At 44.6% G+C, this 27,868-nt stretch overlaps 2 protein-coding genes across 5 annotated transcripts in view; both read left to right on the top strand.

Moving 5' to 3' along the window:
* Mical2 (microtubule associated monooxygenase, calponin and LIM domain containing 2) overlaps window positions 1-17,575 on the top strand; it is a 203,410-nt gene extending 185,835 nt beyond the window's left edge. For 3 of the 4 annotated variants that reach the window (XM_005380297.2, XM_005380295.2, XM_005380298.2), the window contains 3 exons: window positions 6,243-6,345; window positions 10,563-10,636; window positions 13,803-17,575. In XM_005380297.2, the coding sequence (XP_005380354.1) occupies window positions 6,243-6,345; window positions 10,563-10,636; window positions 13,803-13,987 (362 nt within the window). In that variant the 3' untranslated portion in view covers window positions 13,988-17,575. The remainder of the gene's footprint in view (window positions 1-6,242; window positions 6,346-10,562; window positions 10,637-13,802) is intronic. The other variant, XM_005380296.2, reaches the window with a different exon arrangement.
* Window positions 17,576-27,087: 9,512 nt separating this feature from the next.
* Parva (parvin, alpha) overlaps window positions 27,088-27,868 on the top strand; it is a 146,999-nt gene continuing 146,218 nt past the window's right edge. Inside the window, exon 1 of the mRNA XM_005380302.2 lies at window positions 27,088-27,812. Coding sequence (XP_005380359.2) covers window positions 27,677-27,812 — 136 coding nt within the window. The 5' untranslated portion in view covers window positions 27,088-27,676. The remainder of the gene's footprint in view (window positions 27,813-27,868) is intronic.

The raw sequence follows: 27,868 nt of genomic DNA on the forward strand, positions 1-27,868 counted from the left end.
ATTAGGACTTTTCAGAGAGTCTAAGGAGGTAGAAAATCACATCTAAAGAATTAGTTATGAACCAGACAGCAAAATAAGCCTCAGCTTGGAGAAACTGCACACCAATACACATCAGAGAAACAGCAATACCTACAAAAGAAAAACTTAAAAAAAAAAAAACTATAATTTTAAAGAATAGGTTATTCATGTGTTCTGTTGTTATTCATCCACAGAAAAGTAACTGACTATTACATACCAGTCACCTTAAGGTAAGCAGGGACTAAGATGTACCAGGCTTGTTGAACTAGATTGTAGAGAATTACTGGAGAATTTCAGGAGGGACATAAATTACTTTGCATTTTGTGTAGCACTCTTGGACAAATGTGGGTCAATATAAATGACTCTACTAGTAACAAGTTGCTTGGCATGATATGAAGGCGCAGGAGCAAATGAAGAGCCAATTGCCAGTGGACCCAAGCAGGATGAAAGTGTTGGATAACTGGGCCAGTGGCCGCCTGCCTTCTGGCTACACCATTCTAGCTGCAAGCTGGTTCCTCGTTGAAGGCATCACAGCCCTGACCTGAAAGGGCTCTTAATACCACAAGGGCAGCACGGGGCTGGTTGGAGATGTGGATAATAAAGAATCTGTGCAGGTGCAAGAGCTCTAGTCTTCCCAAGAAGTGCAGATGATACACCAAAAACTACTTACTAGATAAGATTTTTTGTTAATCTCCAATTGTTACAAAATAAAATTTATCTATGTATGACGGTGTCAGCGGCTACCCTCTAGCTGAGCTTTAAAGGTGGGCAGAGAACTAATCCTTATGGAACTATAGAACTAGACACTGAGAAAAAAAAAAGAAAGAATAACAATTAGGCAGCTTACTAAAGAACCACAGCAAGCACCGTGCTAAACATTTTACATGTGTTATCTCTTTTAATTTCCCTAAGCAGTCCGTGAAGTAGTACTGTCAACATCTCCACTTTCCACAGGGGCAAATGCAGGTAGGGAGACATGAGATTACTGTATTTGCCTAATGTCACATGTTTATAAGTGGTAGGAGCAGGCCTGAGTGATCTCAGAACCCATGGCTTCTTTGCTTCATTCTACTACAGAGACAGTAAGGGGAGATGCTATTCAGACTTCTTCAGAACCTACAAGGACAGAATCTTAACAAGTAGCAGTGAGTCCAAGGGAAATGCAGAGGAAGGTCTCAGTGCATTGTTGGAATTAAGAACAAGGTCCTCCTTATTTTCTTGTCTGAAGTACCTATAATCACCTCCTGGACAAGATATGGTCATATAGGCTGCAAGATACTAGTTAGGTGCATTTATAATCAGCTTCATCCAAAGGCTGAGAAAGGTCTCTGATGATGGATACAAAGCCTCTGCTCTTGGTTCAGTCCCATGCTTTGGGAAGGTAGATTCCCTAGAAACCCACAAAGTTCCATATCTACAGATTTCTGAAGTGATTTTGACTATCAAAGAAAAGAAGGCTCTAAACAATGAACTTCAGCCAATACAATTACAGATCATTCCATGGGTAAAAGCCAGTTAAGTAGTTCAGTTCAATTTGGGTTTGTTCACAGTGGCCTCCATGGAGGTCACTGTAGCACCACGGGGCACTCTAACGAATGAGATTTTGGAAAGACATATAAGATTGGAAAGGGGATATGTAACCCAGAATAAAAGCCTGAGTAAAACTGGTGTATATATAATGCAGCAAAGAAGCTGAATTTGAAAAACAGCTCAAAAAATACTCTGAGGACAGCAGAATAGTTCCTTAAAGCTGTTTCTTTTGGATTGAGAACAAGGGGAGGATAGGCTCAGGGCTTGTGACAGATGGTATAATAATGTTAGAGGATGAGAAAAGGCAGAATTTTTAACTCTCAGCTTTTCTGTTTGCTCTAGCAGGCAAAATGTTCCTTAATCCAGAAACATTAAACAAATATCTAGAAGAAGAAATTGAATCTGGATAAATGATAAAATGGGAGAGCTGTAAATCTGGGTGTCTGAAACCAAGTGAAAGATGGTACATGAAAGAGTATCTGGATGTGGCATTGTACAACCACAACTTGTTAGATAAACCAAATTAAGCTCCTGCTATTGAAATTACATACAGATATAACCTCAGCTTTTGAAAACTCACAGGGAATTCTAACACCAAAAGTGTAGATATTAGTGTATTTTCCACTTTTCATATGGCAAAGATTCTGATCTTTGTCAAATTTGAGAAAAGATTATTAAAGAAATGATGAGCCCTTAGAAAGAAAGTGAGAGTTTCCTATAGACCATTGGTGTTCACTAAAACACTGTGAAAAAAATAAATGGCATTTCTTTTTCTGGGTGGAGTTTCAGTTTGTAGTGTCAACAAACATAGCAGATATTTTGGAGCTTGATTTGAGGAAATTACTTTGTTGTCTGAAGTGCCTATAATAGCCTCCTGAACAAGATATGGTCATGTAGGCTGCAGGATACTAGTTAGGTATATTTATAATCAGCTTCATCCAAAGGCTGAGAAAGGTCTCTGATGATGGGTGCAATGCCTCTACTCTTGGTTCAGTCCTGTCTAACATTTTGTTTCTCAATATCGCACCAAGGTCCAGGATACCCTTTCAATTCTGCAGAAATCCCAGTTTAGAAAAATGTGTCAGTTAGATAAAATATTCAATTTGCCTGTAATGGGACAAAATAAGATGTTACTTAACAAGATGCATATTAAGTCTTGAACTAGGTTAAGAAAAAGATCAGTTGCACAAATAAAACATGAACTACCACTTCACCAGCACTATTGTGGAAAGACCAGAGTTCATTTGCAGGGTAATAAGAGCCCAGGAATGATGTCTGCCAAACAGAAGGGATGGTGAAGGGATGGGAGCATCTGTCTACTCAGGAACATTTTATTTCATTCTGGACTCTCTTTTAAGATATATTATGGAAAATTAGAGGGAAAGGGAAGGCAAGCAGTCTTCATCTGACAACATGATAAATAACCCAGAGGTGCTAACTATGAAAAAAAAAAAAAAAAACTAGCTTCAGTGAATTATAAGACTTGTCTTCAAGCATCTGAAGGTCTGTCATGGGAAATAGTGATATGTTCTCTGTTCTCAGAAGAAAAAACTGGCATCAGTGGGTAGCAGCCAACCCACTGATGGTCAGTGAAAAGAAATCCTCAGTCCTTCATTACATACCTATGAAGAAGGCTCCCTGGACAGCAGCGAGCTCTCTCATCACATGGAGAATTACAGTAGACATGGAGGGTGGAAGGAATTTCTGCACTGATGCCTTGACCCCTGAGCATCGTTCTGTCACATACATTATATGACTGAATCTAACGAGCTTATACTATGCCAGGACTGAGCTGAGAGTTTTGAGTGTGTAAACCCATTTCAGTTTTACTATAGATGAGAATACTAAGGCTTGGGAGGCTACATGTAATTATCCAAGCCCATGTAGTGATAGGTAGAAGTCTGATTCCAAGTCTGAGTTTAAAGTATATGCTCTTAACTTCTCTGTTGCATCTGATCTCTGGATATACACTTCATTCTTTCCACTACTATCTTTGAACATCTTGTATTTTACCTACCTTTGTCACTGACAGACTCTTATCCATCCATTTAGACTGAGCCTGCCTGCAGCCTCCTCACTTCTTACACGTCTCAATGCCTCTGTCCTGTGCTCCCACAGCAAGCACAGGTTGAGTTCTGTTTACCCATGTAGGACCAGTTTTCCCCAGTGGACTGCAAGGTTCCGCTTTCCCAAAGAGCAGGAACAAATGTTTATTTATTCATGTCTCCCAGCACCATAAACAATGCTTAGAAGACATCGGCACTCAGTGTGCTTATAAGTTCATTCATTCATTCATGAAACCTGAGAAAGAATAGCATCATATTTTCCTCCCTTCTCTCTCCCCTTGAGTCCTCCTCATGTAAAATCTCACATATTCTGCATACTCCTCCTCCTTTACTGTCCCTTTGTTTTCTACATGAAGTCTAAATGCCTTAGCATGGCTTTTAGGACCTTTGCACTGAGATAGTCCTAAATTCTCAGGCTTCCTGGTTCACCTCTGTGCCTTCTTACCCTCCCCAATTCACATCCTCTTTCTGTTCTCCTTGTCTTTTCTCATGTTGCTCCCTCTTCTTGAAAACACATTATTCTGTCTTCATTATTTTCTCCCAAAAGTTGTCTACTTTTTTTTTTTCTTTTCCAGTCCTGGGAATCAAACTCAGTACCTTAAGCTTGCCAGGCAAGTGCTTGTTCCACTGGGCTATATCCCCAGCCCAGGTTGTCTGTTCTTCAGCATTGGAGTCTAAACCCTAGTTTGTGCCTCAACCAAGAAGACCCTGCCTCTTCTGTATTTCCAGGGTGATTTTTTATTGCTTTCTTGTGACCCTTTTCTAATGTTCTCTCTTATCTTACCACTTGGAGTCCATCGAGTCCAAAAGATTATCTCACAATATTTTTGTAGGTTATCTGTCTTAATACCTCCAAATTTCTTGTAATAAGTAACATGACGGTGTATCATAGTCCCAAAGGCAAGACCCAACACATAGAAGATATTTAATAAATACATCTTACTGAATGAATGAATGAGTGAGTGAGTGAATAAATGAAGGAATAGACCAGAAGTTAAGATCTACATTCTAGGACCAGTTTGTCCCTGAAATATACAATTTGGGACACTGCATATAACTGGGCCCCAGTTTCCTTTTGTCTCGGTTACTTTTCTCTCATTGCTGAGACAAAAAACCTGACACCCAAAATTAAGGAAGGAAAGGTTTATTTAGCTCACAGTCTGTGGAGGTTTCAGTCCATACTTGGCTGGTTCCAAGGCAGAGTGGCACATGGAAGAGGGCAACTGTGCCTGGCAGCAAAGATAACAAAAAACAACAACAGCAAGAAAGAAAGAATGGCAGCAAACAGCCTCTTCCTCTTCCTTACATATGCAAACTACCTGCCTTGGAGCAATGTAGCACTCACAACCAAGAATCAAAACTCTAAAAGCCCACTCCATGAGTGCATGTGGCTTTGCAGGAACATACAAGCACAAGCCATAACACCTTTCCAGTAAAGTGTGGTCAAAAAGACAGGGAGGAAAAAAGAAACAAATTGCTTTTGGTTATTTGTAATGAGCAAGACAATGTTTTAGAGGTTTTATTTACGTTACCTGACTACCAAGAGAGAGGGAGACAAAGATAATTCTAGCAGTGAAAGTCATAGCTTAGGATAAGATATAGTTGAGTTCAAGCCCTAGCTCTGCCACCTAACTGTGAACTTCGGCAAGTCACATGAATCTTTCAAAGCTCCATTCCATCAGCTATCCAAGTGGTGATGATAAGAGATTCTACTGGTGAGCTTATTGTGAGAGTTCAATGAAATGTTGCCTATAAGGCACATGCAGCCAGCCCACTGGCCTCAAATTGCAGCACAGTAAATAGTACCTCATTATACACGTGTCTTATTATTCTAGTTTAGCCAATGAAGAAGCAGAAGCAGAGGATCCGAAATGTTAAACACTTTGCCTGAGGTCACACAAATCTGTCTGTATTGTTTCCCCTTCGACGTAAATCCTTCTAGGATGGTAGAGACCTTTGTGTGGCAGCATGCATTCTCATTTCAGGGTATGGCATTAGGAAGCCACCACTATGTGGCATCTTCTTGAATAAACCCAGATTTTAACATATTAACATCTAAACATTTAGTGTCTAACATTGAGTATCTGTGAAGTAGTATCTCCTTATGAGACTAAAGGCTAATAGCATTTTTTTGCATCCTTTGGCTTTTATTTGAGGGGAAAAAAAAAATCAAAATGTCAGTCACCAGTCCCATGAGCAAATGCAGTGGTATGAGCTTCCCTGCCTCATGAATAGGCATTTGACTCAGGGGAGAAAAAAAGGAAGGCGATAGTAACCATCAGTTGGGTCTTCTGGGGGGAAGGTGCACCTGTACACACATACAGGTTTCACAGAAGTCAGACAAGTGGACAGGAAAAGGTTCTTCGTGACAGAACGTTACCAAGGACATAACCTTGGGCTGAATTAGTCATTCCCAAAAAGTCCGGGAAGGCTGCCTCCCCCCTCCCGAGCGCACATAGGAGGTTTTCATTCTCATGTTCATGACCTTGAGGTGTCAACAGGGGACCAGGGAGCGGCTGCCTGCCGAGCCCTTCTTGCCACAAACATGGCTAGCTAAAGTGGCTCCAAAGCAGTTTGATTGTGGGGAGAGAAACGCCAATCTAACCCATTTGTCACTGATTTCTTAAGCAGATTCAGGGACACAGGATGAAGCACAGCTTTTGCAGGAATGGTTTAAGCTGGTCCTGGAGAAGAATAAATTAATGCGATATGAGTCGGAGCTACTGATCATGTAAGTAAGGCAACACAGATAACAGTGAGTCCTAAAAGCAAAAGGCTGGTGTGTGTGTGGGAGGGTCATCCTCCTGGTTTGAAGTCCCAGGATTTTTTCTTTTTTGTGCATACAGAATAGTGATTGAGGCAAATTGATATTTTATGACTTGCATATCATGCTGGCATTAACGTGTAGAATCTTCAGTTGTCGGTTCTCTCTGTGGAGTCCTGGGGCTGAAATAGATTTAACTGACTGGGTCAGGAGCTGGAGGGCATTCAGACCATCCTCATCTCCCAGGTCTGTGGAGAAGGCAGCTGCACACCTACAATGGGGAAGCTTGTGTTTGGCCTCGCATTGGATCATGGGATCTGCCTGACCACTTCTTGTAGTTGTACCAGATCGAAGGACTGAGGTTTGTCTGTCTGTCCTCTCTGCATGAGGGCTTGCAGCCTGGTTGGGAGGTCAGAAAGTACAGAAAGACCTCGCCACATTCTTCTGGAAAAATTAAAGTTCACTATAGCTGTCACCATCCTGAAAGGAAAGAAAATAACATTTAGTGTAAACCAACCAAGCCCTAGAAATTATGCTGGGATCTTTCATTCATGCAGTTTCATTTTGTCTCCACCACAACCTTGACAGGTAACCTAGGGTACTTTTAAGGGTATCTGATAAGTTCTATTATTCTCCCCTGCCTGGGTTCTAAAGCAGTGAGAAATAAGACACTTGAATATCTTATTATTGCCTGGAATGTCAAAATATCACCTCTAGTGTTAATAATGGCGAAGTTGGCTAAGTATGAGAGCCCAGGTGGGCTTGCTGACTTCATTGATTTCCTAAGAGCTGCAATAACAAATTACCACAAAGTGGGTGGCTAACAACAGAAACTTATATTCTCACTGCTGGAACCACAAGTCCAGAGTAAGGTGCTGAGAGAGCTGTGTTCCGTCCCAAAGCTCGAGAGAGAGAAGTCCGTCCTCGCCTCTTCCACTCTCTTGGCTCCATGCATTCCTTAGCTGGTGGCTGCATAACTGCAGTCTCTGCCTCTGTCTTCACATAGCCTTCTCTGTCTCTGCACCCCCTTCTGCTAAGGACAATTGTTGTTGAGCTTGGGAATCCTTGGGATAACCTAGAATTGACTTATTGCAAAGTCGTTATTATGTCTGCAAAGACTTTTTTCAAATAACATCACATTCACAGTTTTTAGATAGGAGGTGTGAGGGTCCCCATTCAACCTATTGCTATAAATCCCAGAATTAGACCTATAATCTACCTCAAAGGTAGTGGACTTACTTGCTCCTTAGGAGAGGAGCAGAGCTGTTCTCCTAGATTCACAGGTTTCAACCCAGAGCACCGTCCCTTGGCCAATGAAGGCAAAACTTTTAGGTCCATCAATGACACAGATAGCCTGGTGCAGCAGAGCAAATGCCATAAGTTCGCCACCAGTGCCCAAGGGGATATTTGGCAGTGTCTGGAGACACTTTCGGATGTCATGCCCAGTGTCTGCTACTGGGATGTAGTGAGTGGATGCTACAGATGCCAAAGATACTACAATTCACAAAACAGTCCCCTCTTCCCACCAACAAAGATTTATCCAGCCTAAAATGTCAATAGCGTCAAAGTTGAGAAACCTCACCAAAGACCTGTGCACAACTCAAACAATTGAGAATATGTATTTGCCGAGGACAAGCTGAGCCTGGGGGGAACTGGGAGACTCGAGCTGAGAGTGCCTAATCTGTTTTTCCTAAATTTACCTGAGAGCAAGGCAGGTAGGTTGGAGGGAAAAGGCCACAAGTCACACTCACTGAGCTCCATCATCGTGGAAGAGACCGCCAGGAGCAGGGAAGAAGGGGTCTTTTCCAAGAATCGTTTCTTCTGCTACTATTTTCTAAGTCGATGCACATACTGAGATTCAGAGCAACCAAGTAATTTCTTCTCACCCTCCTGATTATAAAGCCCTTTTTATACAGGCATACTGTCTATATCAGGGGAAGGTCTGACTTATAAAGTTCAACAGAAATTTACCAAGCGTGTGTGCCAGAAACTACCCTGGGTTGGGGGCTGGGGATTTAGCTCAGCGGCAAAGTGCCTGCCTGGCAAGCGCAAGGTCGTGAGTTCAGTTCCCGGTACCGGAGAAAAACCAAAAAAAAAAAAAAGAAACTACCCTGGGTTCTGCACAAATATGAACAAGGCCACGGTCCCTGTCTTTGGGAGTCCAGTGGTTTTGGTGGAGACACTGCAGTGGTAATAAGAACACATGGTGGGAGCTCCACAGAGGTTTAGGGGAGCATCAGTTCACAAGGTCTGCCTGAGAGAGTCAGGGAGACCAGTTGTTGCTGTTGGCCAAAGGCCTCCCCCCAAAATCAGAGGACTCTCTCCTCCAAATGATATCAAATAGGAGGATGCAGCTATGGGCACTACAGAGAGGTAGGAGGAGCTCTAATAAAGAACAGGTTTCATCTTAGAGAAAGACCTGGATGGACAAGGAGAGATGTCTTGGATGGGTCAGTTTCGATCCTTTGGGGAAGGGGATGCCAGGGCAGAGGAAAAGGCATAAGAGATTCACTGAGGGAGACACTTGGACAAAGAGGAAGGGGAGGGAGAATAAGAGGGATGTTTTCAGACCCCACTGAAGTTCTGATTCCTATCAAAGGAGAGGAAGAGGTAGGAGGAACCCAGAAGCAGTACAGCTCTCAGAAGAGTGCACTGGGTCAATAGGAGCGTCAGAACAGAGTGCCCACCGGAGGAGTTACATGTTGGACAGGAAGCGCACGGCTCTGTGTTCCTCACCTGAACTGTCATTGGCTGGGGAGAGCAGGGCCTCAGCGTGGTGGTGAATTGGACTCCAGAGGCCTTCAGCTCACTACGCTCCTCCTAGAGAGCAGTGTACCTCCACAGGCTCCCCCAAGCCCACATGAAGTTCAGTGTCGGTAACAAAAGGCTGGATATTGAACAGGACAGAAATCTTGACCCAAGCAGTATAAGAAGTAGTAGCAATAATGACAACAACGGGGTATAGCAATGCAGGTTGAGATTGGGGGGCCCTAGCAGGACAAACCCAGAGCCTGTTCTCAGCCCTCAGCCTCTGCAATGGAGGGGAGATGGGGGAAGGGAGATGGGAGGAGAAGAGACAGTCTATTTCTCCAAACAAGTTAGCATCAATTCCTTGCATTAGGCATGTATTTATTCATCTTAAGAACCCAGGGGCTGCCTGGAGTATTCTACTATTTATTGAGCACTTACACAGCGATTCACACAATGATTCACCCTTGACTTTGCTCTTTTCTCTCCAACTTTGCTTTCCTGGTTTCTGGGATGCTGCATTTATTGTTGTGTCCTTCCAGTCTTCTAGTTGCTTCATTCCTGGCTCCTTCTCTTTTGTTTGAAATAATCCCAAAGATTCTTTCTTCAAATTGCTTCTTTCTGTACAGTCTGTCTTTTAGTGCCCTCATATGACTTCAACTATCACCTCTTCACACTGCCACATCTGTGTGGGTCCTCTTTCCTGCTGAGAGCTCCGGAGCAGCATTTGGGAGCCTCTCCAGCACAGCCCCCTGGGCTGGCACATGGGAAGCTGACCACACGCTGGGATGGAAGTGTGCAATCCCAGACACTGAAAACTTAGGTTCCTGCCGGCCTTCACTGAGGACAAACTTGATGCTGCTGTTCCTTGCAGTGAAAATAGAGTTCCAAGTACTCAAGCTTGGCTCCTCCAAAGCCTCACTGAATTTCGGACAGCAAGTTGGATCAGTGCCTAAGTTTTATTGACTGCATTTGGACAATGTGTCTCACTTTGTTTCCTCCTTTTGGCCTTCTTATTGACCACAACTAAAGATTTGGGAGTTATCAGAGGTGATTCTTGAAGTCATAGTGTATCTAAAAGCGAAAAGAGCTTCAAATGGTCATATTTTCTTCCTTGGACCATTCCAGTCCCTTCCTCACTCTTCTGCCTCCCTCCTGCCTGTCCCTGTGGGGGGATCTATGGCCTTCCCAGAGCCTGCTGCCATCACATCCCAGCTTTCTGCTGCTCTCCACTGTGTCTTGAGCCCATCCTATCTCAGCAATCTCCCTGGGCCTCTCCAGGGATCCCAGCAGCGGCAAGACTTTCCACTTAGAGAGATTCCAGGGTCCTTGTTTTAATAATGAAAAAATGCTATGGTTAGTGTTAATGGGCATCTTTTTCAGTGTTTCTACATAAATTGCTCGTATTTACAGTTGGGACATTTTCTCATACCCAGGGCTCAGCAACTAGAATTAGAAGATCATCAAAGTAGACTGGAGCAGAAATTAAGAGAGAAAATGCTCAAAGAGGGTGAGTATGGTGATATTTTGGGGACCCTTGTTGAAGTCATCCCCCTCTACAAGGACACTGAACAGAGCATGCCGTGATCCCAGAAGGGAGTGCTCCTCCTGCATTGCCTGACCCAGCAGCCTGAAAGTCAGAGGACGTACAAAGCCAGCCAGCTTGGTTCATCTCCACAGATACAAAAGTCCCCAGGGAGCTTCACTCACTTGGGCAGGGAGAGCAGCATTTTGCTCTATCCCACGTGCCAGTAGGGACAAAGCCTTTGATTCACTTATTCACTTTCGCATCCATTCATTTAGCCAACATCTATTGAGAACCAAGTGTGAGCCTGCACATGGTAAAGAGCAGCCCCTGCCCTCTGGGAGTCTGTGACCTCTCTGGGGAGACCAACACCCAGACCACTCATTATTGCCAAGAATGGGCTGTCACAGGTGCTTTAGGAACACGGAGGAGCGTGGGCCTGGGAACACAGGGAAGGGTAGGCCTGGTTCTGCCAGGCATTAGAGATGGGCTGGGACAGGGCGTTGATTTGAGAAAACCATTCTACCCTGAAGGAAGAAGGATGGAAAGGAACTCTGTTGCCCTGACATACTGAATCATCCATCCATTGGTTCCAGCCACTGGAACATATTCACAATGTTTTGTGCCTATGTGTTTGTGAGTCAGATCTGTGGGTGACTTCCCTACATTTAGACCTAGATCTAAAAGAACCAGTTAAATAATGCCTTTCAAGCTCATAGAACTAACATTACATCTTCCTTCATAGGTTGCCCGGTATAGGGAAAGCAAATAATAGACATCGTGATCATGCTTTACTTTATCTCACTTTTCAGTTTAGAAAACTGAGTCTGAGAGAATCTAAATAATATGTTCAAGGTATATTGTAGGGCTCCGATTTAGGATAAGACCACAAATTAGAGTTTCCTGGGTTTTTTTTCTCCATATGGAAGTGATTTGCAGGCCGCTTCTTTACAGCAACAGTGCTGTTTATAACAAATCCTTTATAGAGCCGCACTGTGTAAGACAGGTAAAGGTGATAGGGCTGAGGAAGAGCTTAGTGCTACAGTGCAAGGCCCCTGGGCTCAACTCCTAGCATTGCAAAAAAAAAAAAAAAAAAAGTGCTGTACACCTTTATTTGTCAGAAGGATCTCAGGTGTCTCCATCTGTGAGAAGCCTAAACTAAAAGAGGAATTTTTAAATTTTTCTATGGTGCCTATTAAATGTGGAATACCAATACTGGAATATACCTACATTAACAAATCATTTTGTAGAACCTGACTTATACATCTCATACCAAATTTTAATTTTTGTTTCAGAATAGTAAAATAAATACCCCCCCCGCCAAAGACTCTCTTAGCCACCTTTGATTGCCTCTCTTTTTTAAATTCTGTGACCTGCAGGTCATGTTGCCTCACTCTTCTCTTATGTCCATGTACCCTCCTCCTCCTCCAAAAGGAGCTTCTTAGTTTAGTCTCCGGCTGAGCTGACCTTCCACACACGCTTTCTCCCACTAGTTATCAAGGAAGAAAATAGGAACTCTTCATCCCTCTCGGGTAAACCCGTTCTGATGCAATGATTTAAACAGTCCTTATAGGAAACACTTGGTCTCTCTGGGATGAAAACAATCAGCCTTGAGGATATGCACTGCTTCCTTCTGCGTTTCTCCCCTAGGGTGACTACCAGGAAAGTGGAGAGGCAGTTTGTGTGCTGGTGGCTGAGGTGCTGCCTGGGCCGCTGACTCACCGAGTCCCCAAGTAGTCGTGTCCCACCACTGGGCTGCCACTCTCCTGCTGGCACATGCAGCTTCGCTGTGCAGCTGGTGTCACCATAGCCTGACTTTTCTCTTGCTGGCGTTCGCCTCAGCACATCCTGCACTCAGCGAGGCCACGCTATCTCCACGTGGACTCACTGCACTCCTGCACAGGGGAGCTCGCTGCAGGCCCACTCGGCAGCCACCTCTGGCAACATCAGGCCTGGGGGGCTCTTTTCGGGTCCCTCCTGTGCCACACACAGCAGATGGAGACTGGAGATCTACCCTCAGACCCTTCTCTGCCTGACCACCAGCTACTGCCCCGTGTTGACCCAGAGGGCGCCCTCCCAGCTGGCCTCTTCCCAGCATGCAGCAAGGGGCAGGACAGGAGTCTTTGCACCCTCCGTGTTCCATCAAATGATGTGAGACATTGCCTGCCTCATTTGGGCACCCAGGGCCCAGCATGGAGAGACCAAAGCACAGAGCTCTCTGCCCCTCTCCTCTCCCTCCCATAAAACACCAGGTGCTAAGGGACAGGCATGCCCCGTCTGCCTTATCACATCGACTTTCTTCCTGATACAGGCTCAGCAGCCATGCCCCGCGAGAGGCAGTGGGACCCTCTCTAAGTGGGCCAGGGCTCCTGCGGATCCTCAGAGTGTAGATGGAGGGGCCGAAGGGAAGGAATGTAGAATGCCTCTCCCAGCATAATCACCTGGTTGGCAAGACCTGAAGCTGGCTTTGCAATCCTGTTGATCATCCGAAAGTCATTACTATCTGTTTCTCATGCTTTCCCTTCCTTCTATGACAGTCCTGTCCCTCTACACAATCAGACACCCTGGGCCAATCAGGAAGAAGCCTGGCCACTTGGAAAGGCCAGTAACAAGCAGAGTCCACCCAGAAACTTCCTTCCTAGCACAGTAGGGACAGTTGTGGCCTCACTTGGCTCCCATGTGGTCTCTGCCTGAAAGGCTACAATTTGTCATTCAGTACAAATGACAAAAAGATTTTTGTCATTGCAATAGCAGCCACTCATGTAGACACTTCACTGGGAAACTTTTCTCAACATTTTTATGGGAAACAGCCTCTCCGTTGTTTCCCTGGTGTCTTTATGGGGTGGGAGGGAAGGTTGGAGACTGGATGGGGAGTGGCTATATTAATTTCCTTTGCGCACAAAGGGGGTTTCCCCATCCCTGTGCACAGATTCTCAAGGTGAAATCCAAGCTGACGGCTGCACAAAGCACCCTCCTTTCTCATCTGTGCCTCGAAGGGCAGTTCCTTGGTGTTAAATTCATTTCCTGGTTTTCTCTATTGAAATTAAAGGGTAAAACAAGTCCCTAACAGTGGAGAATGCTCATGCCCAGAACCCTCCTGGGCCCAATCTCATCTGAGGCCCCATGTTTTTTTCTTTTTTTTTTTCTTTAGAGAGTCAGAAAGATGAGAACGATCTTAATGAGGAGCAAGAAATATTCATCGAGATGATGCAAGTGGTTAAGCAAAGGGACAAGCTCGTGGATTCCTTGGAGGAGCAGCGCATCAAGGAAAAGGCCGAAGACCAGCACTTTGAAAGCTTTGTCTTCTCCAGGGGCTGTCAGCTGAGCAGGACATGAGATGCCTCTGTCCCTCCCTGAGGCGGGGCCTGCATGCCACACTGCCTCATTCTGGAACGGAAGTGATACCCTCTTGGGTGGTGGAGATTTTTATTTTTAATTAAAATTCTCATATGTACTACAGCTTCCCAAGATTTTTCCAGAGACTATAACGAAAAAAAAAAAAACCACAAAGACTGTTTTGAAATCGGCAGCCGACGTCAGCCAGGCCCTGGGATCGGAGGTGCTCTTGGCGAAGGACCAGCATTGTTTTCCCTAAAAAGTGACACAAAGACTGACTTCCCCACCGCTTTCCTCATCTTCCTTCCCGATCCATTGAGTTACATGTTTTAAGACTTTTAAGAAGCTGCCTTTTCATTAATACATCCATATTTGCCTTTTTTTTTTTTTTTTTGCATGGATGACCGGTTTCCAAATGTCAGAAAGCAGCAGCAGCAGTTTAAAGATTAGGTTAATATTTAAATTGTGTTTCCAGAGAAAGAGGAGAAACCTCAAGATTACTTATTACATAAAGCAAATAACTCATATAGCAGGTGTTAATTCAATCCAGGGTGAATTTAATTTACCAGGTGTATTTATAAGCCTTAATATAATATACATAAGCAATGAGAGTTTATAGAACATTTGAGCCTTAATTTTATTTTTTTAAAAAAAGGAAAAAGAAATAAAGCTTTAACTTCATGCCAGCAGGATTGCTAGTTCTCACCAAATCCTGTTGGCTTAGGAGAGCTTTTTGTTCCCACCGTGCTCTGCTCATGGCCCCTGGAGCATAATGATAAGCTCTTTTAGAAAATGAATAATGTTGAAGGGCTTTTTAAAATAAGTGTTGGTGATGGCGAAAAGAAAAACTCTTTCACTTGTTGAGAAAACATTGCCGAGGTTGGTGCTGCGGTGGGAAAAACGAACACACTGGTGTGCCCAGGAGAGGGAGGTTTCTTGGTACTCCTGGTCTTCGGCTGAGCAAAGCAGGGTTTTGTCCTCTCCCAGGACAGCCCAGGTGCTCGGATGGACAAGGACAAAACCACCTCTGACTTCCAGGAAGAGCCGAGGGGAGCTACTCCATTTATGCAATCCCAACTTGGGCCGCAGATTTCTTTTTCTGACATTTTCAATATGCACAGACAGCTGGTGGGTGGAGTTTGTGAGCTGACACACTGGGCTTCCCGGGGTGTTTTGACAGTGCAGATGGGGACCAAAGAAGAGAAAATTTCAAGTGGTGATGTGTTGTCATAAAATATTTGATTGTTCTCCCCCGGAGGGATCCTTTGAAGATTTAGTCTGTTATGGACAAGAGAGAGACCAAAGAACTCTTTGTTGCACATTTGGCCACTCCTTTCTGCAAGTGTTTAAATGTGTCATTCAACACTAGTGCTTGGCAACAGTTGACTCTGACTGGAGACCAAATTTCTCTCCAGATAAGTTGACCCAGGAAGCACTTCTGAGATGCTGTCTGCCCACAACATCTGGCCAGCTGACAAGCCAGAAAGATGTATACGGACTTCCCCTGAGTTAGTCAACTTTTTGGATGGCATGCAAACCCTAAGCTCCAGAGCCAGTAGTTTTTTCTTTCCCTTATCTTTTCCTCTTCTTTCTTTTCTAAGAATCAGGTCTTCTAGTGCCTTGAAGTCTATTACTAGGGAATTCTATCGTTGGGAAATATGTGGCATCGTCTTTCTATCTACCTACCTAGGAAAGTTATAGCACTTCTGTTTATCAATTTTTATTTATTTGTGTGTTTAGTGGCAATTGATAATGATTTCCTGGTAATTCTGCCTTCTGTGTTATAAGTTGGAGAGGATCTGTTAGTACTAAAATATTGGAACATAAGCTACTTAATACAGATGTTTGGAGCAGTCAGTTGTATAGTATTAAAGATGGGTGGCAATGGTCAGAATAATATTTTCAGCCATTCAGACTTTAAAAATAAGAGTATAATTCACAGTAATGTTAACTCATTTTAAGAAAGAGATCTATAACTTCAATTTTCCTTCTAGAACATTTGGAAGTACTCAAATCCAGCCCTTTCAGCCAGTTAGGTGAAAGTACACTATCTGATGCTTGCATACATTTAACAGAGGCTGCTCCAGTGGGTGATGTCTGGATTGTTATTGTCCAAAAGAATCAATCACCACTTATTTTGTCATATTTTCAGCCACAAAAGATTCTCTCAAGAGGACCAACAAGTCAGGGTTCTTGGCCCTATCGTCTATTAATACAATTTGTTTACTTTCTCCCACAGAGTATGTTTTGGGGCTTAAGGTTTAACCTTATCTAGCCAAGTAGAAAACATAAGCCTCCTACTTAACAGTTCTGTACTTATGCTAGCTTTCTGTTTTACCAGTACATACAAACCATTTAAGTGACATTCCCCAAAGTACACAAATATGGCTGTTGAGCTAATTAAAATGATTCCATTCCTTACAACAGAGAATGTTTAAGACCCTCAAAATGTAAGATGCCATACATTTTGAAGACACTTTCTTTGCATGCAGCCTTAGCAGGATTATGATGAAAATGGACAGAGCCTTCACTGCCCCATAAAAGAGCACAGTGAAGATGGTGAAGGTCAAACAATTTAGGAGTCTGCATAGAACATGAAGTCCCAGCCTTCAGTTATATTTCATAGTCAGTCTCCCCATACCTTCCACACTAATCCAAAGGGCTTACGATAGTTATAAGCTCCAAATTTTACATAAGTTGGACCAAGAGGACAGTTCTCAAGTGTATTCTCCCAAAGCAATCATATATCGATCTACTTATTTATCATTCTGCGCCCTTGGGGTTCCGCTAGCCCCTGTGCTAGATGCTGAGAAACAAAGAATTTTAATCCTCCTCTCCATCTCCTAAGAAATACAAAGATCAAGAATAACAACCACCCTCCAATCCAAAGATAGAAAACTATTTTTTTTTATAGGCACCAATCTATTCTACTCACGTTTATGTCAAGCATAAAGACTTACATCCCTCACTATCGCAGTGCTTCTTTGGCAATGAAAATAAGTTCGTGTTTCTAAAACTGTGAAAAATAATATCAGATTGTACTGTTTCATTTAAACCTTGACTTTGGCAGTGTTAGGCTGCTTGGAATCAATCAATGCGGAGATGCAGCACGTTAATTGCAACTGAGAAAGGAAGTAGCAGGTGTTTCCAACTCTGATGAGCTGCAATGAAATTGATGTTTTCTGCATTCGGGAGGCAAATGACAATTCAGCAGTGTCTCTCTTCCCAGGAAGCAGATTTACAGGCTTTTTCTTCCAAACTGAAAATGGCAGCATGCCCCACCCAGGTGGTTGATCAGAGAACTACCTCGGCAGGGCAGAGGTGGCAGGGGGCAGCTGGGGCCACCACATGAGCGGAGAGAGTGGCAGTCACTGGAGGTGGGGAGCTCAAATTGTCCTCAGAAGGTTCATGCGCAGGGGAAAGTGTACGATTTCACTGACTGTTTATCTTCTAACCTCACTGCTGAGTAGCTTGTAAAAGATTAATGTGCTCCCACAATCGGGAGCTATTCATGTAGATGGAAATGTATTATATGTGCACCACTCTAAAAACTGAAGTGAACCAAAAGTAAACGGTTTTGTGTCTCAGGAATCAAAACATGTTCGAGTGGGCTTGGTCTGGCCTCTCTGAGGGCGGCATCCATTTCATCTCTCTCTTCTCACTGAAAGAACCTGGGCTAAGCTTTGGTTTCATGTGGGAGTCTATGGATTAACATTGGCTGTTTTATTATCCGTGGGCACCTGGAAGGACTTACCTGAATCCCTTCCCATCGATCCCAATGGAGGAGGAGCCCAGACGCTCACCTCAGATGCATTCTCTCAACAAAGAAAGCTATTTTCAGAGATGGAGAAAGGGAGGGGTGAGGGCTGCTCTAGCCCAGCTGCCCCAGTTCGCTCCTCTCCTTCCCTGGGGAAGCCTGGTTTTGGATTCCACAGTCACCTGTGCACAGAGCTGGCTGCTTACTTTAATTCACACCCTTTCAGGACCAAGTTTGCCTTTGCTCTTAACTCCAGTGCGCGAGCAGCATGTCATGCACCAGAATCACCACTTGGGTTAATCAAGTGATCAGTCCCAGGAGCTCTCACCATTTCCCATGAAGTTCCTCTCCCTTGCTTGAAAGCTTTTGTCTGATCAATTATTTGAGAGGATTTGCCTTTCCACAGAGTATCAGTAAAAATGTATACAGTTGCTCCTTTTTGCAAACACTGGCCTGCGGTGGAAGGAGCTGCAAGGAGAGCCCTCTGCCTTTCGTGGACCTTTGCAAGCTTTCCTTGGGTCAGCTCATCAGCCCTCTTCCTGCTCCCAGAGCTGCACACTGTCAGCCTTGCTGCTGGTATCTGCAGCCCACCATCACTGAGCCTTCAGGGCAGGCTGGGTAATTTTATGCTCACTCTTTCTCCAGCACATTTCAAAAACTTAAAAAAAGAAAAACAAGAATGTGCAAGGTCCTGGGTTTGATCCTTAACACTGCAAAAAAAAAAAAAAAAAAAAAAAATGTGGCATCACAGCTGTCCTGGGGAGCCCCGCAAGCACCTGCTCCTAGTGATAACCTCTGTGAGTTCAGCCATCTCACACGCCAGGTACTGTAATAAGCTCTGCATGTGCATTATCCCATCGAGTCCTGAAAGCAGCATTCTTTAGTGTAAGCCTTATCCCCGGTTTTAGAGGAGACACAAAGAGGCTCTGGGACTTATCTAAGGTAGTCAAGGTCCACAGTAGTGACTGGATCCAACTACTGGCCCCAAGAGCCTGCGTCCTTGACCACCAGGATGCATGACCTGGCTCTTGTGCCTTGTGTTACCTGCTCCTTCCCTTCCTCCTTTGGAGGGGTTCCCATTGCCAGCCTCCCCACTTGCTCAGGGCTGACCTGGGGAGAGAAGCCAAAGCTGCCACTCTGACATGGTATTTTATGTTTCCTTCTGTGCTGCATTTATATATACCATACCATGAAAATAATTTTTCAAAACAACTAACCTAACTCTGCCACATCTCACAAAAAGCTTTCAGTACGGTGATCCTCTAGGGAGATTCCCCTGATTTATCCAGAGTGACCAAGTATTCTTGACACAGTGATGATCTCTGGGGGATGCTTCTGCCTAAAAGAAGCGGCAGGTGCTACAGACTTACATCCGGGTCCTAAGGACAGGGGTTCAAGAGCACAGGGCCAAGGGGGTTTTGTGGGGACCAGCTAAATGAGGTGAAGTGGATGTTGCGGGCCCCTAGAGAGACTTCAGAGGGGAAAAAAGAGCCAGGAGGATGGGGACAGGGATCAGCCCTTGTGGTTCTGTGTGACACTCGAACAGCCTGGTACTGGGTACCATCTCCAAACACACCCTTGGCGCAAGACTCCAGTTCCCTTCCTGTTCTCAGAATACTAGGACGTGTATGCATCAAAAACTCGAGAAAAAAACACATACAGTAAGTACACAGTACTCATTTTGAACACGATCCCACAAACTGTCACTGACTAGGGCTCTAATTCCAGCTCTCTGGTCGCGGGGGTCAGCTCAATGGTGCCTCAGTGTTTTCATCTGTGAAATGAGATGATTCCCCACCCCAGTCCTTCCCTCTCTCTAGGGTTCCTACAAGAGGCAACCTGACCTGTGTCAGTTCCAATTTTAAAATGGGAAAATAAAATAAAATGAGAACAACTAAAATGTACCTTTACAGTTGGAATGACAGGTGGTGAATTTTGAGCTGTTCAGATCCCAACAGCAGAACCAAAAAATGACATTTCTAATCTCAGCAGGATGGACAGTATTCTCCAGAGCAGACGTAAGCAGTAAACCTGGCCAGGAAGCATGTCCCTCGAATTACTGCCCGCTCTCTGCTGTTGTCCAAGTCAGAATGTCAGTCTCTCTGGTGATCAAGTCTCTGAAATGACCTCTGCTGACCAAATGTCCAGCCTCTTGCATACCTACAGGCTGACAGTATTTCAAGTCTGCACTTTGGTGTTTCCTGGAGATCCTATCTGGCCTTGGGGACATGCTCCCATCTCATTGCCAGAGGTGACCCTTCTAATCTTCCTCTCTAAAAGGAAACACCTGAGGCCTGAGTAGCTTTAGAGTCTTCCCCACTTCCCCCAAAGATGGAAGCAGAGATGCTTACTCCTGCAGGCCGTACAAGTCTGGGGGTAGGGTGTGGGGGAGGAGGATGGTTACAATAGGTGCCAAGAAGGCCTGGATCCCCAGATCACACAGACGTGGAAAGGGGCAGGGGAGTGGGCACTCAAGACTCCAGGTGTAATCTCAGTGGCCTGCACCAGACTCCAGTGAAATCCCAAGCACCCCCGGTGTTCTCCCTTGCCTGGCTGTACTGTAAGTGGCCCCCACAGGATTCCTTCTGACTTTAAAAGCTTATCTCCTCTCCTGTTCCTTGGCTTGTCTCCATTCCTCTGCTACATGCCTCGGGAAGGAGCTAAATGGTTTTAAGGCTGTGCCTCTGTAGCTGATGCTCAGCTATTATGCTCAAGGGAAGAAATTCCTCTACCAGAATCTGCAGTTTATTAGAAGACTTGGAAGTACAGATAAGCAAATCATCTGTTTCAAATAACTTAGGTCTCCCTCCACCCCCCACTAGCTGGTTCTCAGGCTGTTGGGGTGGCATCACCCTGTGTGACCCTCAAAAACATCTCATCTCAGGCCACCCTGTCACCAGCTAAAGCTGAGGTCTTCTACCTTCATCCTTGCCTGCTCATCAAGAGAAGTCCTTGCTCCTCCATCCACTCCTGCCATCTGGGCCACCTCTGCTGGAGCAAGTAGGACTCCTGGAGGACATGCTCCCTGGCATGCTAGTCTTCAAAGGTCACCACTAATACCCCAGCATTCCCATAGCATGTCCCATGGGCATCTCACCTAAGACGCTTACTGGGGGGCCTTTTATCTCTCAGATTGCTTTCATCCTGAGAGCACCCCTTGCTTTCAGTGATCAAAGAGGTCCCAAAGGAGCTCTTGTAGGCTTCTTTCTCCTCTCCTGCTTTGATGTGGTTAAAGAGCCTCTGATTAGTGATTGGGATCCATCCAGAGCTTTTGTAAAACCCTCACTATAGTGAGAGATTGCCATTTTGTCCCTTAGATGCTTTGTTAGATTTCTAGAGCTTCTGTCACAAAGGTCCATGAGCTGGGTGGTTTAAAACAGCAGAAATCATTTTTCCTTCAGTTGTGGAAGCTAGAAGTCCAAACTCCAGGCATCTTTCCTGGATAGTCTAGGGGAGGACCGCCCCCCTTGCCTCTGGTAGGCGTTCCTTGACTTAAGGCAGCATGACGCCTTAAGTCAAGGAACTTCCTTCCTGTGTGGCTCCCTGTGGTCTTTAGTCTGTGAGAAAGTTTTCCTCTTTCCCTAAGGGCACAGTCATAGTGGGTTGGGAGCCCACCATGCTCCAGAATGACCTGATGTGCTATTCCATCAACCAATCACATCTTCAGGGATGCTATTGCCCAAGAAGGTCATTCTCAAGTCCTGGGGTTAGGACCTCTGCATCTCTTCTTTAGTGGACACAACCCATCACGATGGCATTCACATCTGTGCAAGACAACTTTCCCTAGTGAAAGCCATGTGAGTTTTACCTTAATTTTGTTTGGGGTGATTGGTTTACTGCTACCCTGAGCTATACAATAAAAAAATCACACAGTTCATTAAAAACAAAACAATGCAAAAGAAAAGTTGGCAGCTATATAACAAATACAGACCCTTTATTTAAATGATGAAATAGGTCTGAATGGAGCTCCTAGACACCAATCGCCCCCCTCCGTTATCCTCATACTTACAGTCACTCTTTTACTCTGTCCTTTTAATGGTTACCTTGGAGATTACAACATGATTGATTTACCGAAGTCCAATATCAATTTGTTATTCGTCCTCCTTCCAGACAATGACTGGACCTTATAACATTTAACTTCATTTACCCACTTCCCAATTTGAATGCTTCTGCTTTTGTGTATCTTAATTCGGTTTGTATATTTTTTTAAAGCCTATAAGACGTTCTTGCTGTTGTCGCATGTAGTTATGGTGCCTTTAGGTTTGCCCACGATATTGCCTTTTTATTTGTTCTTTTTTCTTCTCTGTGTCTCCTAGCTTCTGTCTGGGATGATTTTTCCTTCTGCCATATACTTTAATGTTCCTTTTTGTTTGACTCAACTATTGACAATGCTCAGTGTATGTGTGTGTTTTTTTAAACTAAAAATATCTTTATTTTGTCTTTGTCAATTGGAGTGGACTGTTTTTAGAGTTCCAGATCAAAGCAAGGGGGAGCTTCCTGGGACCCCCCCACCCTCCTCCCATTTAGTGGTAATTTTGTCCATTTATCATGTGAGAGTCACAACTGCCCTGCTTGACCTCTCAACTTCTCAGCTTCCTCTCCTGAGACTGGTAGATGCCCTCAGGGAAAATTTATCCCCAAATAACAGGTTTGCTATCTGGGACTCCTCCTTGGCCTTGAAGATCTTGGTTGTATAAATGTCATTGCTTTTCCCAGTGGTCTCCAGCAGATTTATTTTACATTCTGTCCAGCTTTTCTGGTCATGCTCAGTGGGACTGTTCGTCTGAACGAAGTTGAATATCCATCTGCCGTCTCTTTTTCGCTGCCACTTGATACTTTTTCTTGTGTCTCATTGGCCAGAAGTTAGTTATGTGACTGCACCTTGCTAGAAATCATAATCTATTCTACTATAATCTGAAATCACAGTCTCATTCTGGAGACATTAGGGAAAAGAGATGCTAAGGCCTATAGTATCAGTCTCTCAGTTAATGGCTATGTTGTGACCTGCAGCAAGTTATTTAAACTGAGTTTCAAATTATTTGTCCATAGATGGAGGTGATGGTAATATCATTTATGAGTTACAGTGCAATACTAGTAACCAACACCTATTGAGCAAAGACTTATGTGCCAGGCACTGAGCTAAGTATTTTATTTTTACTAACTCTCTTATTCCTCCTAACAACCTATATGGTGAGTATTTGTCTTAGTCCCTATCCTTGTCACTGAGATGCAATACCTTTGGCTCCCATTTCAGTGCATACTCCTCCTAAGCAGGAGGGGCATGGCAGAAGAGAGCTGCTCAAAGCATGGCAGACAAGGAAACAGAGTATTAAGGGAAGGTGGGAGATAAAACCTTTCCAGGTCACAGCCACAGTGATCCACCTCTTCCAACCAGACCCTGCCTCCTAACATCCCAATTGGCTATAGCACCCCCATAATCCAGCCACCTTTTAGAGCTCTGTCTTTGAGCACGTGAGACTTCTGGAGGACATCCAGACATAAACCATAACAATATTCATCTTAATGAGAAAAACAAAGCCACAGAGAGCTTAAACAACTTGCATAAATATTTACAGATACCACTGCAAAGTGGTGATTTGAACCCATATCCTGACCACTACATGATCCTGCCTTGTGAATCACAAAAGCCCAACAGCTGGAATTGTTGAAGAAGGACAACATAACAGCACTGGGACAGGAGTGTTGCAGGTTAGCTGAGGGTAGCAGAAGACTAGCTAGAAATAAGACCTCTTATAGGAAGGGCTGGGGCAGGACTGGCCTAATTGAGAACCTGTGAACTTTCAATTAACATGGACTACCCAGGGAGTTAGAGAAGGGGTCCATGGAAGTAAAAAGGATCCTATAGAGTATTTAGTCCCATGCCTTCTTTTTAAAATTGATCATTTTTGTGATAAGTGATTGTCTTTATTGAATTACAATGTACACAAGGTTGCTCAAACTATCAAGTGTACAGTCCATTAATTTTTAAAGTGAATATATTCATGGGACCAGAGTTCAGATCAAGAAACAGAACATTCACTCCAATAGCCTCCCTCATGCACCCCACTTAATCACTGCCCCTCTCAAAGCTTATTGCTATCCCAAGTGGCAGTATCAGAGATTTACTTTGTCTGCTTTGGAATTTATATGATAAATAAAACGATACAGTCCGAACTCTTTTGTATCTGTTTTTCTTTTCACTCAATACTATGTTGTAAGATACATTCCCATTCTGCTTATAGCTGAAGATTAAGCATTCTCCATGCTACACTGTTATAATTTGTTTATTGATTCAACTGTTAGGCATTTAAGTACAGTCATGCTGCCATGGGCTTCCTACAGCATGCATCTGGGTGCACTAAATATACTCATAGCCTAGACTTGAAATTGTTGGTCATGAGTGTGTGATGTTCAGCTTTAGCAGCCTTGGCTTCATTTTATAGGTAGTGAAAAGAGAAGTCCAGAAAGGGAAGAGATTTATTCAAGAGCACCTTGTTACTGAGCTAAGAGTAGACCTGGGATTATTGTCTGTCTGTGCAATTTGTCCAGGCCTAGCTTTCAGGGAAAGACTGGCTTTGAGATTCAGAAGATCACACACATTCATCTTGAGCCTTCTTTATAGTGACCTTTGGGTAGGATGAAAACAGTGACCAAGAAGGAGGGGGATGCTGTCAGTGGGGCCATAATTGCAAACAGAACTTTAGGTGGGAGGGAGCAGTATGGGTCATTCTCTGCATGTTATGGAAGGTCAGCACGTGGCAGGTGCCTATAAGCAAGGCTGAGATTCCATCTACTTCACTGCCCGCTCCTGGGTGAGGCACTTGCCCATATATTAGCTCACTTAATCTTCTGAACAAAACCTAGATCCATTTATATCTGTAAGGATTCTAAATGCATTAAGTCAGAAGAAAGTATACAAACTCCAAGCAAACAGGAACAATTTAGAACAGTGCTCCTGTAAGGCTCTCAGTAAAGAACCAACCCAGCACAGACTAATATTTTGTAAAATACAATAAAAAGAATTACTGGAAAAATAAAAAAGCACTCAAAATATAAGCTCCCAGTTTTTATTTTTAGACTAAATGGACATAAAATTGCATTCTCAGTTATATCAAAGTTTCTAAAAACATAATCTCTGTGTATCTTTGCAGGGTAATAACAGGATTCAGATCAACACTGATTTATAGGCTACACTTCAAGTAGTACGGATTTTTGAAATCATCACCCACTTTCCATCAGCCTCTCAAGAAATTAATAGTTATCTGCGGGGCAAAAAGTTCTGAAGACCCTGGAAAGCATTCACACTCACACAGGTTTCTGCCTACAGTAATGACACTTGTCCATTCCTCTCCTTTATCCCAGAAAACTCTTGCGCAGCAAGATAAAAGTGGCCAATAGCTTTATGGTTCTTTTCAGGAGCCTCCCTTAAAATCTCACTGAAGTGAATATAAAACCAGTACACATTTCAATAGCGTTAAAAAGACTGTTTACTCCTTGAGACTCTTTGAAAGCTTCACCTTGTAGTCACCAATCCTAAGTAAGTGTATCACAATCCTTAGCCAAATTTAGGCACCACTGCACCAAAAGGCCTGGCTTCATCCAGATCTTGCAGCCTTATAAATATACCCCTTTTGTTCTCTTCTACTTGCAGACACCATAAAGACTCCCCTTTTGACTGTCTGTAATAATCTCAGCTTTCTTTTCTCTATGACTTGTTTTGCTGATACTATTTTTTTTCTTTTTAAGACAGGGTCTTGCTATGCAGGTCAGGGTGGCTTTGAGCTCACTTTACAGCCTAGGCTGGTCTCGAACTCAAAACAATCCTCCTGCCTCAGCCTCCCGACTGCTGGGATTACAGGTGTGTGCCACCACGCTGGGCTGGTACTATTTTTTGAGAGCCAGAATTCAACAATCAAACTTTGTTACCAAGTTGTGGTGCATGCCTGAATTTCCATTACTTCCATACTTGAGAAGCTGAGGCAGGAGGACAGCAAGTTTGGGGCTTATCTGCGCAGCTTAATGAGACTCTGTCTCAAAATAAAAAGCGGGGAGGGGAGGTGTAGCTCAGTGATACAGCACGTGCCTAGCATGTGTGAGATCCAGTGCACATTCCGCAGCAAGGCAAACAACAACAACAAAATTTTTTCTGTTCTTCCTATTACTTTTGCTCGCTGGTTTTCAAAGTTTAGAGAAAATCATAAAAATCACCTACACTTGAAATTGTTGGTTGTAAGGAATGTATGATGTTCAGCTTTAGCAGCTACTGCGTTGGCTTCATTTTATAGGTGATGGATGGAAGGGAAAGACCAGGCAGAGATTTGTCCACGAGCACCTAGCTTCTAAGCTAAGAGTAGACCTGAGATTATTCTCTCCCACTGCAATTTGTCAAGTTTTTCAGGGAAAGTCTGGCCTTGAGATTCAGAAGAACCTCATCACATCACACATTTACTTTGGTGCTGTCTTTATAATTACTGGGGTAGGAGGAAACCATGTATGAGCAACTCAGTAAGAAATCTCCATGGGTAATCTTTATCATGCCATCTTTAGCACTGGATACAGACATAAACAATTTGTCTGTCCTGGATACAGTTTGGATTCAATTTGTAAAAGAGTCATAGAACATGAAGTAGCCCTACATGCCCAAACATCTCGGTGTGAATCAGTTCTGTCAAAATCACCTAATAGAATAGGTTTAAAAGCTCCCTATTTCTGGATTTCACTTCAAAGTCGCTGAATCGGAACTTCTGCAGACAGGGCTTATTAATGGTCAATAATTCGGATTAACCTCAGTTGGGTTTGAGAGCCACTGTGCTGTTCTGACCACTTCAATCTTATAAAGGAAGAAACAAACTCAGAACAAGCATTCAACTTTCCCAAGATCACCCCACTACTGAGCAGCTTGGTCTCCCAATTCCCCACCACAGCTGCAGGTTAGATTTTGAAGATGTCCTTTTGTATCTGCTCTCCTGGACACGAGCTGTTAATGATATAATCAAAACACAATTTCATGGTGACTTCTGTGGGCAGGCAGGATACAATGTATCAGAATGAGTTCTTGAAACACCAGATTAGCTGACACCCTCTTAATGGTAGGCCAACTGGGCAGTCACTCTATGGCTTTTACTTAGACAGGATGAGTTGGGGGAGGGCTGTCCCATCGTGTCCGTGGTCGTGCCTTCCCCAAGCTCTTTTCCACCAGCACTGGGAGCTTCGGTACCAGCCGGGGGCTGCTAGCAACGTGGGCATCTTGCAGGAACAAGCCGGTGCCCAGTCTTCTTGGGCTTCCAACTTCTCCGTCTTGAAGGGGTTGGAGACGGAGAGGCTGGCACCAAGTGTGAGTCAGGCTGTCGGTGTCTACTCTGCTGGGGCCGGGGCACAGTTTGGTTCACGCCAATTCTTTCTTCCACCAGCAGGCTCATGTCTTAGGCACAAGCCATGGACCTAAGAGGACAGGCGGCCGCAGTGCAGGGAAGCAGATGCTCCACCGGAGAGACTGGCGGGGGTTGAGTAACAGGGTTGGTTCCTTTCAGATCCTGATTTGTGCCAGGACCGGTGCTGGGTGGGTGTCTGGGGAATGAAGCCTCCCAGCTTCTGCGCTCCCAGCTCCCAGCCGGGAAGGTCACACACACCTAAACAGATGAGGCCGCGCGGCCTCGGGTTAGGGCCTTCGTCCCCGCTCCGTCCCCGCGCCAGAGAGCCCGGGGCCGGCCAGAGCCAGGGCGCAGCTCCGAGCAGGGCGGAGGGCGGCGCGGGGGAGGGAGCGAGGGAAGGGAAAGGCGAGCGGAGCTGCCTCAAATGCTTGGAATAATTCCGCTTCCGTTTGGAAAGCCGCAGCCTCAGTGCGCCGCGTCCGCCCAGCTCCGGCTCCAGCTCCAGCTCCAGCTCCAGCTCCGCTCCGCGTCCCGCTCGGCCCGCGCCCGCCCGCGCGCGCCATGGCCTCCTCCCCGCAGAAGTCGCCTTCGGCCCCCAAGTCCCCCACCCCCAAGTCGCCCCCGTCTCGCAAGAAAGATGACTCCTTCTTGGGGAAACTCGGAGGAACCCTGGCCCGGAGGAAGAAAGCCAAGGAGGGTGAGTGCGGCCAGGCCTGGAGGGCGCCGGGGACCCGGGGAGCTGGGCGGGTGCCC

Source organism: Chinchilla lanigera, unplaced genomic scaffold, assembly GCF_000276665.1.
Source record: "Chinchilla lanigera isolate Chin_1 unplaced genomic scaffold, ChiLan1.0 scaffold00013, whole genome shotgun sequence".
NCBI classification, from domain to species: Eukaryota; Metazoa; Chordata; class Mammalia; order Rodentia; family Chinchillidae; genus Chinchilla; species Chinchilla lanigera.